The sequence below is a fragment of the Capricornis sumatraensis genome, chromosome 3 (genome assembly GCF_032405125.1).
Source record: "Capricornis sumatraensis isolate serow.1 chromosome 3, serow.2, whole genome shotgun sequence".
Classification (NCBI taxonomy): Eukaryota; Metazoa; Chordata; class Mammalia; order Artiodactyla; family Bovidae; genus Capricornis; species Capricornis sumatraensis.
The window spans coordinates 174656362-174674027 of NC_091071.1; the positions used below are offsets into that span (position 1 = coordinate 174656362).

The window sequence follows — 17666 nt, forward strand, 5'->3', positions numbered from 1 at the left end:
AGTAATGAAAAATGTGGTAATCAAAACTTAATTTCATGTGGATAGCATTATGTATAATCTTTATATTCCTACTTGGCAAAACTACAACCTACCTCTGATGCTTTTTCGTATTGATATGACAAAAGAAAATAGTTTTCTAAGGAGAGCCTTTAGAGAACAAAAATCTAAGGTTTTCTAGACACACACACACACAGCAATATACACAACACAAAAGGATCTCATGAATATGTACACTGGCAAAGTTCACCCAGTTATTACATATTCTGACAGTAATTACATGTTTAAAATTATTGTTTAGAGAGACTTGATCTCCTTGCCTCCCAAATAAACAGGATTATAAATGAGTCAGACTCTGTGTTTCTTGAGTTTGCTCAAGCTTGTTTCCTGATCAGAAAGGACTGCATAAAGCTAACTTAAAAAAAAAAAAAAAAGGTTTCTATGTTTTTCGGCCATCTCCAAAACTAAAGAGATAAAATACATAATCCACACGAAGATTTTACTGGAATAAGCAACTTTCATGAACAAAATATAAATCATTTTGTCTCTACTTTAAAAATAATAAATAAGATAAAGATACCAGTTGAATGCCTAATTCTCTTTGGTCTCATTTATTCAGGCTTTCTGGCTTTCAGCAGTTGGCCTACAGTCTCTTTAGAACGCCTCTTCTTTGACAGCAGTAGGGACCTGCGGCAGGCAGCCTCTGAAATGGCTTCTAGTATGCCCGCCTCCAGGTTTTCACACCCTTGGCTGAGCCTCGTGGCTCGCTTCTAAGAAAAAGAATAGGGGACAGGTAGTGAGCAGGCAAGCGTGAGGCTGGGTCACTGTGGCTGCCATCTCGCCCCTGTGTGGACTCTCTCAGCGTCTTTGCTCTGGGGGATGCAAGCTGCCATGCTAGGAGGTGCCCAAGAGAGAGGCCCTCGTGGCAAGGAAGTCAGTCCCTGGCCAACAAACAAATGAGTGAGCTTAGGAAGAGACGTCCCCAGCTGAGCCTCGGCGCGTCTGCAGCCCAGGCTCACACCCTGAGGGCAGCTCCGGAGGGACACTGAGCCAGGGACTCAGCTGAGCTGTGCCTGGATTTCTGACCCCCAGAAACCGTGAGGGCATAGATGCTTATTCTTTAAAGCTGCTAAAGTTTAAGAGAAATCCGTTCAACGCAGAAACATAGGAATAGGTATCTCCTAAAGACCCACGATTGTTCATACCCTTAGTTTTAAACTGGCTTCTTCCTCTTTATTTTCCACTTTCTCCCTCCCTCCCTCCCTCCGACCGACTCATGCCCGTAGTTGACAACAGCCTACAGCTATCTCATTGTATCCTAGGCCACTTTTCGTTCACCCGAAGCTCTCCGGATATCCCAGGTCCGCCTCTTTCAGCATCCAATTTGTCTGCATTATCATTTCAGCTGGTGGGGAGGAGAAGCTTTCATCAATGGTGGGATCTGACGTGCTGCTCATTATCCTCACCACCGTCTCCTCCTCTGCCGAACTGCTCAGCAGTGAAATTAAAACATTTGTTAACTTCATTGCTCAGCAGTGACACCAGGGTGGCCATCTGGGAAGAGAAGCGGGGCTGGGCTGATGAAAGGGGCAGGAGTGAGCAGTCAGCTGCCGGGACGGCCCTGCTCCCTTCTCTTTCTTCCAGAACCTACTGCGGACCTGCATCAGAGCCAGCGCAGTTAACTGTTAGCTCCATCAGCGCCCTAGGCTGCCTGGGGCTCCACAGCAGAGTAAGCCCTTTTCTGGAAATAGGGAATCTGCCTAAACAGAAGGGTGTCACATATTGCAACAGGCTGGAACTCACTGATTGCTATCATGGAACAGAACTCTAGGAAAATGAACCAAAACAGACTTTTATTCTTCAACCAGACATTTAGAATCCCTTTGATTCTTACAGTTAAAGGTACTTCAATAAATTCATACCAATTCATGGTCACACAAGTACTCAAAGAACTTTAATCTATGAGTGAAATACGGGTCAATATATTTCAAGACGGAACAGTTTTCTTTCCCTCTGTTGTCTGTGAAAAAAATGTTTCCCTCACACTCAGATCTTTTAATGGCATTTACTTATTTTCCCAACTGCCTGCCTACTGCCTTTGGACTTGTCTGGGTTACACCATACTCTTGTTTGCTCAGGCCTTCCCTGAATGCTGAGGGCCAGACAAGGGTAACAACGAGACACACCATGACAGCTCAGTGCCACCCCAGACGCTGCGCAATACGTGCCATCTACTTTACTCCTCATGCCAGGGCCTGCAGGCGTTACCACGACTACCTAAAGGAGAGTCAGAGAGGCGAAGTAACTTGCCCAGGGTTGCATGGCTGGTGAGCAGAATACCAGGATGAAACGCCAGCTCACTTCACTGACCTGGCACCTCTTTCACAAGGTTCATCTTCCAGACTTTGAGTGTAACCAAATCCATTTCACTGGATTTTATTGGACTTATTAGGATCAACATTGGATGGAACACTGGTTAGCCTCCAGACAATCTATACGATTCCTCCTGGTCTCAATGATTAGTGCGGAGACTGGTATAAATAGGTGTTTAATAAATACTTGTTTAACTGAATGAAATTCCCTTCCCATAAGACCACCAGTCCTTTGAGCTATAGCTGCATATCTTAGACTTGATAATTAGCAGATATTTGAAAAAACAACTTACGTTTATCTCTCATAGATCTGTAAAGTGAATCGTACCCCTTCACTTCTCAAGAAAGTTACCTAATTTTGTCAGTGAGCAGAGCCCACAAAACACAGACCTGCACTTCTTAATAAACCCTTGAAGTCATGACACAGTTGAAAATATCAGGTTCACATAAGAGCCTTCAATGTTGTTTGCCTTCGAAACAAAGGTGAAGGAAAAAAAGGATGTTACCAGGCCCTTGGTTTGGCAAGTCTTTCTAGAACTTTAGGTGAAAAGTAGATCAAACAGCAAGGAAATCAACAGTAGAAAGAGATATCTCCTTATTCTAGTCAGACTCACTTTGCTATATACACAATGATTTAAAAAGCAGGGCCATGGCTAGGAATGAAGAAAGCAGACAATTAAAGTTTTAGCATAAAAGCTGAAAAAAAGGATAAGTTTCTGGTGGTCCCAGGCAGTAAAGAATCTGTCTGCCTTGCAGGAGATGGAGGTTCGATCCCTTGCTTGGGAAGATCCCCTGGAGAAGGAAATGGCCACCCACTCCAGCATTTTTGCCTGGGAAATCCCATAGACAGAGGAGCCTGGGGGGCTACAGTCCCTGAGGTTGCAAAGCGTCAGACACAACTGAGCAACTAACACTTTCACACTTCTCTTTTATTCAGCTCAGCCAGAAGCCCTTTAGGTCAGTACCTGCTTTTTCTAATGGGTCAGAGATACTTCACTGAGATAAAGACAAGCAGAAGACACTTTCCCATCCCAACACCCCAGAGATTTCTCCTTAATCAGTGTTGGCTTTGGTTTCACACAAGTCAAGCTGCCCAGCCTCTTCTCATGTTGCTGCAATCACTGCTCAAGCAATGGCTTTGCCACCTTTCATCACTTATCTCAGGAAATAAAACAGTCAGGACACTGGTTCATGCGTCCTCCCTTAACTCAATCCAGGCCAACTGCCTATCTTGTATCTGTGTTTTAGGAAAAAAAAAAAAGGAACTGACTGGTCCATCTCAATCAGAATATCACTTATAACCTTAATAGGCCTCAAAATTACACATCTAAGTGTAAATTATTTTTAACATTGAGCTATCTTTTTTTTTTATAATTTTATTAATTTATTTTTGGCTGTGTTGGCTCTTTGTGGCTGAGTGGGCTTTTCTCTAGTTGCAATGAGCAGAGGCCACTCTCCAGCTGTGGTGCATGGGTTTCTCATTACAGTGGCTTCTCTTGTGGAACAGGGGCTCTAGGCTGCACAGGCTTCAGGAGCAGCAACTCCTGGGCTCTGGAGCACACACTCGGTAGCTGCGGCGCACGGGGTTACATGCTCTGCAGCATGTGGGATTTTCCCGGACCAGGGATCGAACCTGTGTCCCCCGAATTGGCAGGCGGATTCTTTACCACTCAGCCACCAGGGAGGCCCAAGCTAATTTTTTTTTTTTTTCAATGTGATGATGACTAACCAAATCACCACCACCACCACCACCACCCCCCACAAAAAAAGTCAAAGCTATCTGGGAGCTAGAAATGTATAAACAGAACAACAACAGCAAATAAACTGTAGCTGAAATGCAGAATGCCTATGTGCCAGGATTTCTCTGTTGTCAAGACATTCTATAAGGATAGGGATCCAGCCTTATTTATGTGTTTTCCAAGTAACCAGCTCAATGCCTGGCACATACCAGTTGCTTAGTAAATATTTGCTGAATCAAGAGGAAAGCAAAGAATAACACTTGGGAAAATGGGTATTCAGCAACTCCTCAAAACACTGAGAGCTGTCAGCATTGACGCTGTGACATCTGCCATCACACATTAAGAATTTTGTAGGCCGTTAACTTCTCCAGCAACGCTTCTCCAAATGTAGTCTAGAGGTACCAAAAAAGCCATCCACGGGGAACTTGTTCAAGATGGAGATTCCCAAGCTCTACCAGAATGTAAGATTCAGACTCTGGAAATGTGGTCTGGAGGCGTACATTTTAACAAGATCATTTTTATACACACTGAATTGTTATTCCAGAGACTGACGGCTTCATGTGAGACACTACACAGGCAGGTCAGGAAACTACTTTCAAGGGTAATGGCACCCATTTGAAAGCATGACTTGCAAATTAAGCTTAAACATCAACAGCAAACCATCTCATGTCAAACGAAGTGACCATAGTACTAGGGTATTATAAGGCATTAAGTGAAAAAGGAAGTTTCAAGGCTGATTGAGTCCAAAAACACTGAGTTAATGTATCGGCAAACAACAGCACTCATCCCCTGTTGAGCTCCTTCTATGTGCCTGGCATTTCAGTGTGAGTTTTACATAAATCTTAATTAATTCACAATGACCCTATGATGCAGGTGATAACACTCCCAAATTTTACAAATCAGGAAATCAAGACTTACAGAGATTAAGCTGATGAAGGTCACAAGGCTAGTAAATGGGGGGTGTGTGTGTGCGCGCTCAGTCACTCAGTCCTGTCTGACTCTTTGCGGCCCTATGGACTATAGTCTGCCAGGCTGCTCTGCCCACAGAAATTTCCAGCCAGGAATACCAGAGTGGGGTGCCATTTTCTACTCCACAGCTAGTAAATAGTAGAGCTAGATAAATAAATGGTATATACATACAATGGAACCCTGCTCAGCAATAAAAAGGGATGAATATGCAACAACCTGGGTGAACCTCAAAATAGTTACGCTGAATGCAAGAAGCCAGACCAAAAGGAACACAGACTACAGGACTCCATTTATGCAGCACTTGAGAAGATGCACGTTCATCGAGAGAGGAAGCAGACCAGCGTCACCTGGGGAAGGGCGAGTGGGAAGGGGCAGGACGGCCGGATGGCCAAGGGGCGAGTGGGAAGGGGCAGGACGGCCGGATTGCCAAGGGGTGAGTGGGAAGGGGCAGGACGGCCGGATGGCCAAGGAATGAGTGGGAAGGGGCAGGACGGCCGGATGGCCAAGGGGCGAGTGGGAAGGGGCAGGACAGCCGGATTGCCAAGCGACGTGAAAATATTTTTAGGGGGGATGGACATGGTCGCTATCTTGACTATGATGATGATTTCAGGTTTCAAAACTTCGCAAACTGCAACCTTTAAATATGTGCACTTTGTTGTATGTCAATCATACCTCAAACTGTCTAAAAGAAATGAGAGTACGAGAGAGAAAGTGAGAGAAAGAAGTGTCCAGGGCCTATGCACAAGGCAGGGACTCCTAACTCTCTCCTGCTTGCTTGCTCTACATATATACACTTTTTTTTTTTTTTTTTTGACCCTACCACACAGTTTTCCAGATCTTAGCTCCCCAACCAAGGACTGAACCCGGGACCCCTGCAGTGGAAGCGGCAAGTCCACCGAGGAATTCCTCCTCCAACTCTATGTTTAATTTAATTTAATCTTATGTTCTTACAAGTATTTCCCCCTTTTTCTTTCTGTAGCTGAACAATTTATTATAGAATAAAACAGAATAAGTTTTAAGTGTAGCCACCAAGTGTTTTGTAGAGCTCTTACTCTGACCTCTAAAACTGAGGAAGAAATAACATAATCCTATAAAGATCACCCAGGGAGAATCAGTGTTGTTGCAAAGTACTATTAACATTGTTGCCATCAAAGGATTAGGGCAAGGAGAAGGGGGAAGTGTTGAATGAATCCTTGTACAGCAAGTATTTTTTGAGCACCTGTTATGTGCCAGACACTTTTAGGTACTAGTGTTAAGGAAAAAAAATGCATCAGACACAGTTTGAGTGAGTACACAGCTGGCACTAATAATTTGAGGACTACTGGTCTAAGGAGTGATGATGCCCCTCTGTAACCCAAGTTAGTGGACAGGAAGTCATGACAGAAAGCGAAGAGGTGTGTCTCTAAGCTATCGAGGTAACAAACTAGCGACAAAAATGATGGACTGGACCGTTAAGAGAACATCCAAGTGCAAAAATATAAAACCATCATGTCCTTCTGCATAATCAGTACAAAGAATACCAAGGATTTACGATCTGAAACCTCCCCTAAGAGAGTCATCAGGGTCCACGCAGTCTTGTAAACAGTTTCTCTCTCAAGAAAACAATTTACAGCCAATTGTCAGTAAACCATGGTTGTGGTAAACACTTGACCTTGAATTTGTTTTTTCAAAAAAGTAACTTGTGGTGGGGCAGAGCAAGAGAGGCTCAAGAGGAAGGGGATATATATACACACACACACACACACTTACGGCCGATTTGCGTTGTTCAGCAGAAATCAACACAACACTATAAAGCAACTATCCCCCAATTAAAAGTTAAACAATAAAATAAAAAGCAACTTGCTATGAATTAGGGAACTATTCAAACAGTAGAAGGCGTGCATTGCTTGGATGAATAGTAACTGGTGATTTAGTCACTAAGTCGTGTTCGACTCTTGCGACCTCATGGACTGTAGCCCACCAAGCTCCTCTGTCCATGGGATTTTCCAGGCAAGAATACTGGGGTGGGTTGCCATTTCCTTCTCCAGGGGATCCTCCCGATCTAGGGATCGAAGCGGGGCCTCCTGCACTGCAGGCAGATTCTTTACCAACTCAGTCACCAGCAGTAACTAATGGCCACTAAACTGCCCACAGCACCAGAGAAGGCCTCCCCACCAGACCTGCCAGTCAGATGAGCAAGCCTGCAGGGCAGCGCCCACTCACTCTGCCAGCAGCCCTCAGAATAAGAGGCGAGGCCACGAGAAAGGGGAAGCAAGGGAGTCCTAAGTGGCCGTGTGGTCAGTCCTGCACCGTCAGGTGTGAGGAGCCGGGGAGTGAGGGAGCCCACTGGTGGGGACGCATCTCACCGAGATGACGAAAAAACAGAAAACATCAACCAAGTAACAGAGATGATAAGCATTTGCCAGTTTTCTGTAGGCAACACAACATTTACACATATGCGACATACACGTATCATTTTTACCCCGCTGGAAGGCAATAAATCAGTGTGTAACACAAGAGCTCTAACATCAGAACGCTTAGGTTTGATTTCTTGCTCAGAGTTTAGTTTCATGACCTCTGCAACCTTGGCCAAGCTATATCACTTCTTTAAGATACTTCTTCTCATCCATAAAACAGGGATATAAAATAATAAAATAGTATCCACTCCAATGATCTTTGTGAGGATTAAATGAGATAACTAACATACGTACCACGCATAGCACAGGTAAAGTATTCAATAAAAGTTTCCGTTATTGTCTGAAAATAGCAAACGTATTCCTTAAAACTCGATGCAATTTATTATGTAAGTTTACATTAAATCCTTTTTGTATCATGTTTTCAGTATCTATGATTATTTTGTTTTCTGTTTTTATTACTTGATCTATGATTTCGGGTTATCTGTGACTACCTTCTGCCTCATTTTATCCCTGATTAATCAGGAGGAAATGGTAACCTCAGTTAAGTATCCCGGTTCAACACTGGGGATTCACCTAGTGATCAAAACGTGTCTTTGTTTTGAAAGTAGCTCGCCTAGCACTTTTGTAAGATTGTCCTTTTAGGGGGTAAATGGCTCCCCCCGCCCCCGCCAAAAAAAAAACTTAAGGTTTGAAAAAAATTGAGACCCTGATACCTGATGCTATCCTGAGAACACGGAACCAGCAAACAAATAAAACTCATGGTACCTACCTGCTTCTGCACATCTTTAATTTCTGAACACTCTTCTAGTCTTTTTAAAACATCCTGGGTAATCAAGAGTGCGTCTGAAAAGATTTTTTCATTTTCTAGAAGAAAATTCAGCTGGTAATGTTTCCCCTCATACTCTGAATGTAAAACAAAACAAAATTTAAACAATCAGTGGCTGATTACTTGAAATGATTTTTACAAGTGTAAGCTGAGAACTTTTAGGTCACGCACTGCATTTATAAATGGTATCTAACATATCAGTTATGAGCAGCAGAAAACACCATTTCTTACAGCTTCCTCCTTTGTGTCATCTTCATCCTAGTTAAGATAATGGGTAAAAATAAAAAACGGTACATGGTTATTTCAATACAATACTGCTTTTCTGCTCCGTGGTTCACCTTCAGGCTTCCAACACTTAAAACCACAGACGTGCTTAAAAGAAGAATGCCCTAGGACGATGTATTGCACTGGATCTTGGTTTCCAATCTAACAGTGGTCTTTGATAAGTTTATCAATGAAACAAAAAAAACTCATAAAGGTCACTGAGTCCATAATAGAAGGACAGGTTACAAAATAACGATTAAGTGAATATTACCTTGTTCTGCTTCCTTTGCCTCCCTAAAGGTTTGTACAACAGGGGAGGAGGGGCAAACTTCAGCTGAATGAGACACTGGGGTGTCTGTGTGCTCCTGAACCTCCTGGGCAGCGGAAGGATCCACTCTCATCTCTTGCACCGCCGCATGGACCCCGTGTTTCACCTCCGCTCTCACGGGGCCCCCTGGAGGAGTGGAGACCTCCGGGGAAGCGCGATGCTCTCCAGTACCCTCGGAGGAAAGGATTTCCGTTTCAGGCTTCTCCGACTCCTTCCTGGACGGCTCTGGTGGTGTGGAGACGTCCCTCACTACCTGACCCTGGACAGAGCAGTTTACAAGGCTGGCCAGAAGGTTTTTACAACTAACGGCCACGTCGAACATCTGCAGGCTGTCGGCTAAGGAGATGATTTTGGAGAAGTTGTGCTTGCCCACAGGCAGTTTGCCGGTGTACATCATTTCCAACAAGAGGGCAAACTCCTCGGGGCTCACGACGGATGCATCAATGGAGATGGTGTCTGTGTTGTCCAGCAGGGTTTTGAACAGGAGGCTGGCAGCAGCCAGGACCAGCTTGTGGGCCCGGAAGTAAATGGTCCCGATGGAGATGGTGCAGTCACAGAGCTGCTGCTCCTTGCACAGTGTGTAGAGCCTCTGTAGCAGCTGCCGGCTGTAGTTGGGGAGCTCCATCGTGTCAGCTCTGTCCGAGGAACCCCCTTCCTCTCTTCTTCCAGAAACGCTTGGTGAGGGTCAGCACGCGATCCTGGAGGAACCCCCAGAAATGCCACGTTAACGCTTCACAAGCACACAGGGAAATGCCCTGAATGAAATATTAAGATGAACATGCAGTTCACTGGTTCATTCAGCGAATGCTGCTGAATAGGAAGGGCTGGGTGCACTGAATTAATCATTATGATAACTGGTATGGATTTGACTGCATGAGAGGGACTCTGCTTGGTGTGCCATCTGGATGATCTCATTTGATCCTTACAAGATACTCTAACCTTCCCATTTCACAGATGAGACTGAAGCTCAAAGAGACCGAGAGAACCAGCCTAAGGAAAAATAGCCACTAAACGGCATGCCCATGTCTCACTGATTTCAAAACTGTCAGTCACAACACTGCCAAAGGTGTCTGCTCTCGAGCTCTCAGCCAACCGAGGAGACAAACACCCATGAACAGGTCTGCAGTGCAGCGGCCTGCCTGCAGCACTGGACACGGGCCGTCACCCCCCGCCCTCTAAGGTGCACCTCTCGCTTGCGCCTGCACTGCGCAGGGGCCTCTGCACCGCTCTGGCCTCTGCAGTCTTCTCTGCTCCAGGACTGTCATCTCACATCGTATCTTCTCTCCCAGCTCATTCCACGCCTCTGAAACATGTACATGCTCAGAGCTTTCAGATTTCTCTCTTTCGCTCAGACCCTCCCTCTGAACCCCAGATGCACACTTGCAGCTACCTACTGAGCATCTCCAACTGGAGGCCCAATCAGCTTCTCAAACTTAAATCCGAGCTCCCCTGCCATCTTCCCCCTACTTCACGGCAACTCTGTCCCTTCTTGTTGTTCAGATACAAAACCTGGAAATCATTCTGGACTCCTGCTTTTTCTCATGTCCCTTATCCAAGGCTTTATAAATCCGGTTGGCTCTATCTTCAAAATACATGCCAACTCCAACCACTAATCACCACCTCCCCTGGCTCTACTTCAGTCAGCCCACGCCATCATCACCTTTTATCTGGGCTACTGCAACAACGTCCTAACTGGTCTCTGTGCCTCTGCCATTCCGAGCCCGACCTCTCTCTACCCAACCCTATCTTCAACCCAGGAATCAAGGTCATCTTTTAGCACAGTCAGGTACCGTCACTTTGTACAAAAGAATCCACGGTTCCTGGTCTCAGAGTAAAAGCCAAATGCCAGAATTTGACGCTGGCTGTCATTATCTCTCGAACTCATCTTCCGCCCCATTCCCTCTCACCCATGTGCTGAAAGCACCAGGCCTTGCTTGCTGCTCATGGAACACACGAAGCACACCTGTCCACAGGTTTCTTCACATGTGTGTGTGGCTCACTCCCGCTCCCATCAGGGCTCTGCTCAAAGGCCACAGATCAACGAGACCTTCCCTGACCATGTTCTTTAAACAGCAGCCTCTTCTCCAACCTCAGAATGTTCCATCCCTCTTATTCTATTTTCCATCATAGCTACTGACACATGTTTTTATTACTTACTTATTATGTACCTCCCTTCACTAGGAATATAAACTCCGTTAGGAGAGGAGCTTTTCCCCCTCATTGTCTGCTGTATCCCAGTGCTTAAAATTCTGCCCAACATGAACACTGTTTGTTAGTTGGTGGAATGAATAAATGAATGAGAAGAAATGTAATGATAGAGATTTGTACCTAGAAGCCCAGCTTGGGGAACAGGGATATCCAAAAGTCAGAGTGAGGTTTCTGAGGAGGAGCTAACAGCTAACCTGCCTTAAGAAATGAATAGGCACTGATGAGGTGAAAAGAGAGGGGAAAAAGGCATTCCAAGCAGGGAAGCCTGCGGGAAGCACACAGATAAGAACACATCACACAGTGGCAGGAAGGAGGTTCAGGAGGCGGGAGCATAACGAGATCAGTGATAGTGGGACACAAAGAAGGGGACAGGGAGTGCCAGGACACGAATCTAGAGAGGCAGGCCAAGGTTCCGCCCGCAGAGAGGCACACAGACCACGCTCAGGGGCTTGGATTCAGCCTAACGGCAGTGAGGAGTCAACGACGGCTTTGAGGGACTTTACCTAGGACAGTCACGTGGCCAGATACGCATTTGGGAATATCTCATCCAAGCGACACTTGTGTAGAATATGAAGGGGATAATGCTAGAGTCAGGCTCTATTACTGCAGAAGTTCACGGAAAAATCACTGAGGGCTTTGACCAGCAGAAGCGGTAATAGAGGGGAGAGAGAGGTAGACAAAAATAGTTAGAAGTGTAACTGTCATGACTTAGGATCTGAAGAGATGTGAGGGAAGTCAGAGACAATCCCTAGGTTCCTGGTTTGGTGAGTGAGTCATCCAAAAGGATCCAGATAACACGAAAGAGATAGTTTAGGGAAGGAGACATCTAGTTCTGTTTTGGGTTTGAGGATATTATGATGATAGCAAAACTATATAATCTCACTTGTATAAATTTTTTAAAAACTACAGAAAGGATGGAAAGACATTTATCAAAATAACAATGGTTGCCTCTGTTAGAAGGAGAACGACTACTTTATCACTCTACCACTATTTCCTTATTTTCCCACATTTAAAACTGACAAATAGAAATGAAAATATCTCCAACTTCTGGCTTCCAGGTTTCTCGTCTGGCATGTAAGGAGATTAAAAGTCACCATTCTACCGTGACAACAGGTGAAAAGGTAAGTGGAAAAATCAACAACGCTTCTCAGCTCTGTCAGAGAAGCGAAGTCAGTGTCCCCAAACTGGAGAGACAGGCAGAGAATCACAGCTCCTCAGAGAGAAAGCCACCAGCAGAAGCTCATGGGAAACAGCACCAGGATAGGAAAACTAAGCTTAAGTTGACAAACTGATAGAGGCTCAGGGTGGACAAGTCTGAGAGTTAAAAACCCCAGAGGGATGGAGGCATAATTTTGTGAGTTTTAACTCCAAGAGTTCTACTGAGTTCTAACAGCATATCCTGGAGAAGAATTCCCTTCTGTTCTGGCAGGAGGAAGGAGAAAGTAATCATTTTAAAATATGACAAAGCATTCTGTTCTCAACAAGGTGTAGAATCAGAAGAAAATATTTTACCAGAGTCTAACCTAACTGGAGGAGGGGGAACACCCAACTTCAGCCCATTCTAGTCATCCTGAGCCACTTACAGGTGTGGCGGGCAGCGGGTAAAGCACTGCTGAAGTTCGTAGTCCGGGACACAGGCTTGCCAAAATACTGAGACCGACTGCCTGTAAAACACACTTCCTCCTCCTCACACCTCACCACCTCAGTGTTCTAAATATGCCAGTTAAAGCAGACTGTCAGAGTGGACCAAAAGACAAGACCCATCTCACGTTGTCTATAAGAAACCCACTGAAAGACGCGTATCGATTATAGTCAAAGCTTTCTACCTAGGAACGGTCACAAGGCAGGGATGTCTCATTTCACCACTGCTTTTCAATATCATTCTGGAGAAAGTAAAGGTTCACATATGGGAAGGAAGGCACAAAACAGCCTGTTCACAGATGACATGGCGTCTGATGAGAGGATATATAGAAAATCTGAAGGAACTGATAAACCAAAGTTAATACTAATAATAGCAAGACTTTAGGATACAAGGTAAATATAAAAGTTAATTGCTTTCCTCATCAGCAATGAATAAGTGGAATTGGAAGCTAAAACATTCCCATTTCAGCTGCACCCCATAAAGTAAAATTTAAAAAGTGAAATACTTAAGAATAAGTCTAACAAAATATATATAACATGTATATGAGAAAAACTACTAAACTCTGAGGGAAGATATCAAAGAAAAACTGAGTAAATGGAGAAATATTCCATGTTCATGGACAGGAAAACTCAGTGTCAAGATTTCAGTTCTTCCTAACTTGATCTATAAATTCAAAACAATCCTAATCAAAATCTCAGCAAGTTATTTTGCGGATAATGACAAACAGATTCTAAAGTTTATATGGAGAGGCAAAAGAGCCAGAACAGCCAACTCAGAATCAGTGCAGAAGGGCAAAGCAGGAGGACTCACACTGCTCAGCACTCAGCTTCAATCCTCAGCGGCAGAGCCACAGCAAGCTAAACAGTGTGCAACCGGCAGAAAGGCAGGCAGACCCACAAAAATACAGCCAGGTGACCTGTGACAATGGAGCAAAGGCAGGGCGACGCAAAGACAGTATTTTCAACAAACGGGGCTGGAACAACTGGACGTCCGTATGTGAAAAAAAAAGAAGAAGAATCTATTAAATAGACACAGACCTCATAGCCTTCACAAATTTAACTCAAAACAAATCACAGACTTAAAAGCAAAACACAATACTATAAAACCCCTAGAAAATAGCACAGCAGAAAACCTAGATGAACTCAAGTATGGCAATGACTTTTTAGATATACCGCCTAAGCCATGATCCCTGAAAGAAATCACAGATAGGATGGATTTCATTAAACTTAAAGAACTTCTGCTCTGTGAATGATTATGTTAAGAGAATGAGAAGACAAGCCACAGAGCAACAGTCTAGGAGAAAATATCTGCAAAAGACACATCTGTTAAATGGCTATTATCCAAAACATACAAAGAATTCTTAAAACTCAACAATAAAAAAAAACCAACCTGATTAAAAAATAGATCGAAGACCTTAACAGACATCCCACCAAGAAAGAGCTACAGACAGCAAGTAAGACTATAAAAAGATGTCTAACTTCATATGTTATAAGGGAATTGCAAAGAAAACCTATTAGAAACACCAAAACCCAAATCACTGACAACACCAAATGCAGGTGAGGATGGATGGCAACAGGAACCGCTATTCATTGCTGGCAAGAATACAAACTGGTACAGCACTTTGTATACGGTTTAGGAGTTTCTTATAAAATTAAGCATACTCTTATCATACGATCCTACAGTTGTGCTCCTTGGTATTTACCCAAACAAACTGAAAACTTACGGCCACACAAAAGCCTGCAAGCAGATGTTTACGGCAGCTTTATTCATAATTGCCAAAACTTGGAACCAATCAAAACATTGTTTATCAGGTAAATGGATAAACTGTGGTACATCTCATCAATGAAATATGATTCTGTGCAAAAAGAAATGAGGTATCAAGCAATGGAAAGACGTGGAGGAAACTTAAAATGCATATGAGTAAGTGAAAGAATCCAACACAAAAAGGCTACTGTATGTATACAACCGTACGATATTCTGGAAAACGTAAAATGATGGAGAGAGCAGATCAGCGGTTGCCAGTGGTTAGGAGTAGGGAGGGATAAACAGGTGAAGCATGGAGGGTCTTTAGGGCAGAGAAACTATCCTTTATGAAACTATGGTGAATTCATGTATCAGACACATGCCAAAATCCATTGAATGCATGAAACCAAAACTGTACCCTAATGTAGAGGAGACAGGGATCAAGACTATCCTCATGGAAAAGAAATGCAAAAAAGCAAAATGGCTGTCTGGAGAGGCCTTACAAATAGCTGTGAAAAGAAGAAAAGTGAAAAGCAAAGGAGAAAAGGAAAGATATAAGCATCTGAATGCAGAGTTCCAAAGAATTGCAAGAAGAGATAAGAAAGTCTTCCTCAGTGATCAATGCAAAGAAATAGAGGAAAACAACAGAATGGGAAAGACTAGAGAGATCTCTTCAAGAAAATTAGAGATACCAAGGGAACATTTCATGCAAAGATGGGCTCGATAAAGGACAGAAATGGTATGGACTTAACAGAAGCAGAAGATATTAAGAAGAGGTGGCAAGAATACACAGAAGAACTGTACAAAAAAGAGCTTCATGACCATGATAATCATGATGGTGTGATCACTCACCTAGAGCCAGACATCCTGGAATGTGAAGTCAAGTGGGCCTTAGAAAGCATCACTACGAACAAAGCTAGTGGAGGTGATGGAATTCCAGTGGAGCTATTTCAAATCCTGGAAGATGATGCTGTCAAAGTGCTGCACTCAATACGCCAGCAAATTTGGAAAACTCAGCAGTGGCCACAGGACTGGAAAAGGTCAGTTTTCATTCCAATCCCAAAGAAAGGCAATGCCAAAGAACGCTCAAACTACCACACAATTGCACTCATCTCACACACTAGTAAAGTAATGCTCAAAATTCTCCAAGCCAGGCTTCAAGTATATGTGAACTGTGAACTTCCAGATGTTCAAGCTGGATTTAGAAAAGGCAGAGGAACCAGAGATCAAATTGCCAACATCCGCTGGATCATGGAAAAAGCAAGAGAGTTCCAGAAAAACATCTATTTCTGCTTTACTGACTATGCCAAAGCCTTTGACTGTGTGGATCACAATAAACTGTGGAAAATTCTGAAAGAGATGGGAATACCACACCACCTGACCTGCCTCTTAAGAAACCTATATGCAGGTCAGGAAGCAACAGTTAGAACTGGACATGGAACAACAGACTGGTTCCAAATAGGAAAAGGAGTACGTTAAGGCTGTATATTGTCACCCTGCTTATTGAACTTCTATGCAGAGTACATCATGAGAAACGCTGGGCTGGAAGAAGCACAAGCTGGAATCAAGATTGCCAGGAGAAATATCAATAACCTCAGATATGCAGATGACACCACCCTTATGGCAGAAAGTGAAGAGGAGCTAAAAAGCCTCTTGATGAAAGTCAAAGAGGAGAGTGAAAAAGTTGGCTTAAAGCTCAACACTCAGAAAACGAAGATCATGGCATCTGGTCTCATCACTTCATGGCAAATAGATGCGGAAACAGTGGAAACAGTGTCAGACTTTATTTTTTTGGACTCCAAAATCACTGGAGATGGTGACTGCAGCCATGAAATGAAAAGATGCTTACTCCTTGGAAGAAAAGTTATGACTAACCTAGATAGCATATTCAAAAGCAGAGACATTACTTTGCCAACTAAGGTCCGTCTAGTCAAAGCTATAGTTTTTCCAGTAGTCATGTATGGATGTGAGAGTTGGACTGTGAAGAAAGCTGAGCCCCGAAGAATTGATGCTTTTGAGCTGTGGTGTTGGAGCAGACTCTTGAGAGTCCCTTGGACTGCAAGGAGATCCAACCAATCCATTCTAAAGGAGATCAGTCCTGGGTGCTCCAGTACTTTGGCCACCTCATGTGAAGAGTTGACTCATTGGAAAAGACCCTGATGCTGGGAGGGATTGGGGGCAGGAGAAGGGGACGACAGAGGATGAGATGGCTGGATGGCATCACTGACTCAATGGACGTGAGTTTGAGTGAACTGCGGGAGTTGGTGATGGACAGGGAGGCCTGGCGTGCTGCAATTCATGGGGTCGTAAAGAGTCGGACATGACTGAGCGACTGATCTGAACTGAATGCAAAGTAAGGACTTCTGGTAATAATCATGTATCCATGTAGGTTCAATGATTGTAACAAATGCATCACCCTGTTTCAGGATAGTGGGAGAAGTTGTGTGGGGACAGGGTTATATGGGAACTCTCTGCACTTGACTCTCAATTTTTCTGTGAACCAAAAACTGCTCTAAAAAATAAAGCTCTTTTATTTAAAAAATAATTTCCAGTTAGGAATGTACATTTTTCAGTACTAATCACCCCAAACTGTATGTTGTATCTAACACTGTAGAACATTCATGAATTCATATAACTTTTTTTAAAGTTTATTCAAAAGAGCATCTTGAGAACTAGCTATACTGCTTGTGTACAGCTTGTCTGAACATCGGCATTATAGGAACACATACTTTGTAAAGACAGATAAGCTGTGGCCTAGGAGCTAACTGACTTGCTGAAATGGCAGTAGCACCAGGAATAGGACTGGAATATCTCCTGATTCTTGAGGAAAACGGGGAAAAAAAATCTGCAAGACTTGAAACAGGCAAACGTAGGAGCTATCTTCAGAAAAAAAAAAAGGGAGCTAATTCTGAAAATCTGTAGATTATTTTAATATCTGAGAAAAAAAGTCAAAACAGAATTTGATTTGCAAAAAAAACAAAGTAAAAACTACCAGACATGATGTGGTTTTTCTAAAGAACAAATGATATCAAGAGAATGTGATTTTCTTCCCAAGGCAAGAAATAGGCTCTATGGATTATAATATGTCAAAAGTAATGCAGACATAAATCTTTTTAAACAAACATATTAATAAGGATTTTATTTTTAGGATAAACTAAAACTTTAAAATGTTGCTTTGGAGG

General features: G+C 43.5%; 1 protein-coding gene across 2 annotated transcripts in view; it reads right to left on the reverse strand.

Annotated features, from left to right (window-relative positions):
• Window positions 1–9516, reverse strand: part of ZBTB40 (zinc finger and BTB domain containing 40) — a 37550-nt gene extending 28034 nt beyond the window's left edge. For both annotated transcript variants that reach the window (XM_068968178.1, XM_068968177.1), the window contains exons 1-2: window positions 8835–9516; window positions 8243–8376 (exon numbers count right to left, since the gene is read on the reverse strand). In XM_068968178.1, the coding sequence (XP_068824279.1) occupies window positions 8243–8376; window positions 8835–9516 (816 nt within the window). The remainder of the gene's footprint in view (window positions 1–8242; window positions 8377–8834) is intronic.
• Window positions 9517–17666: the final 8150 nt, after the last annotated feature.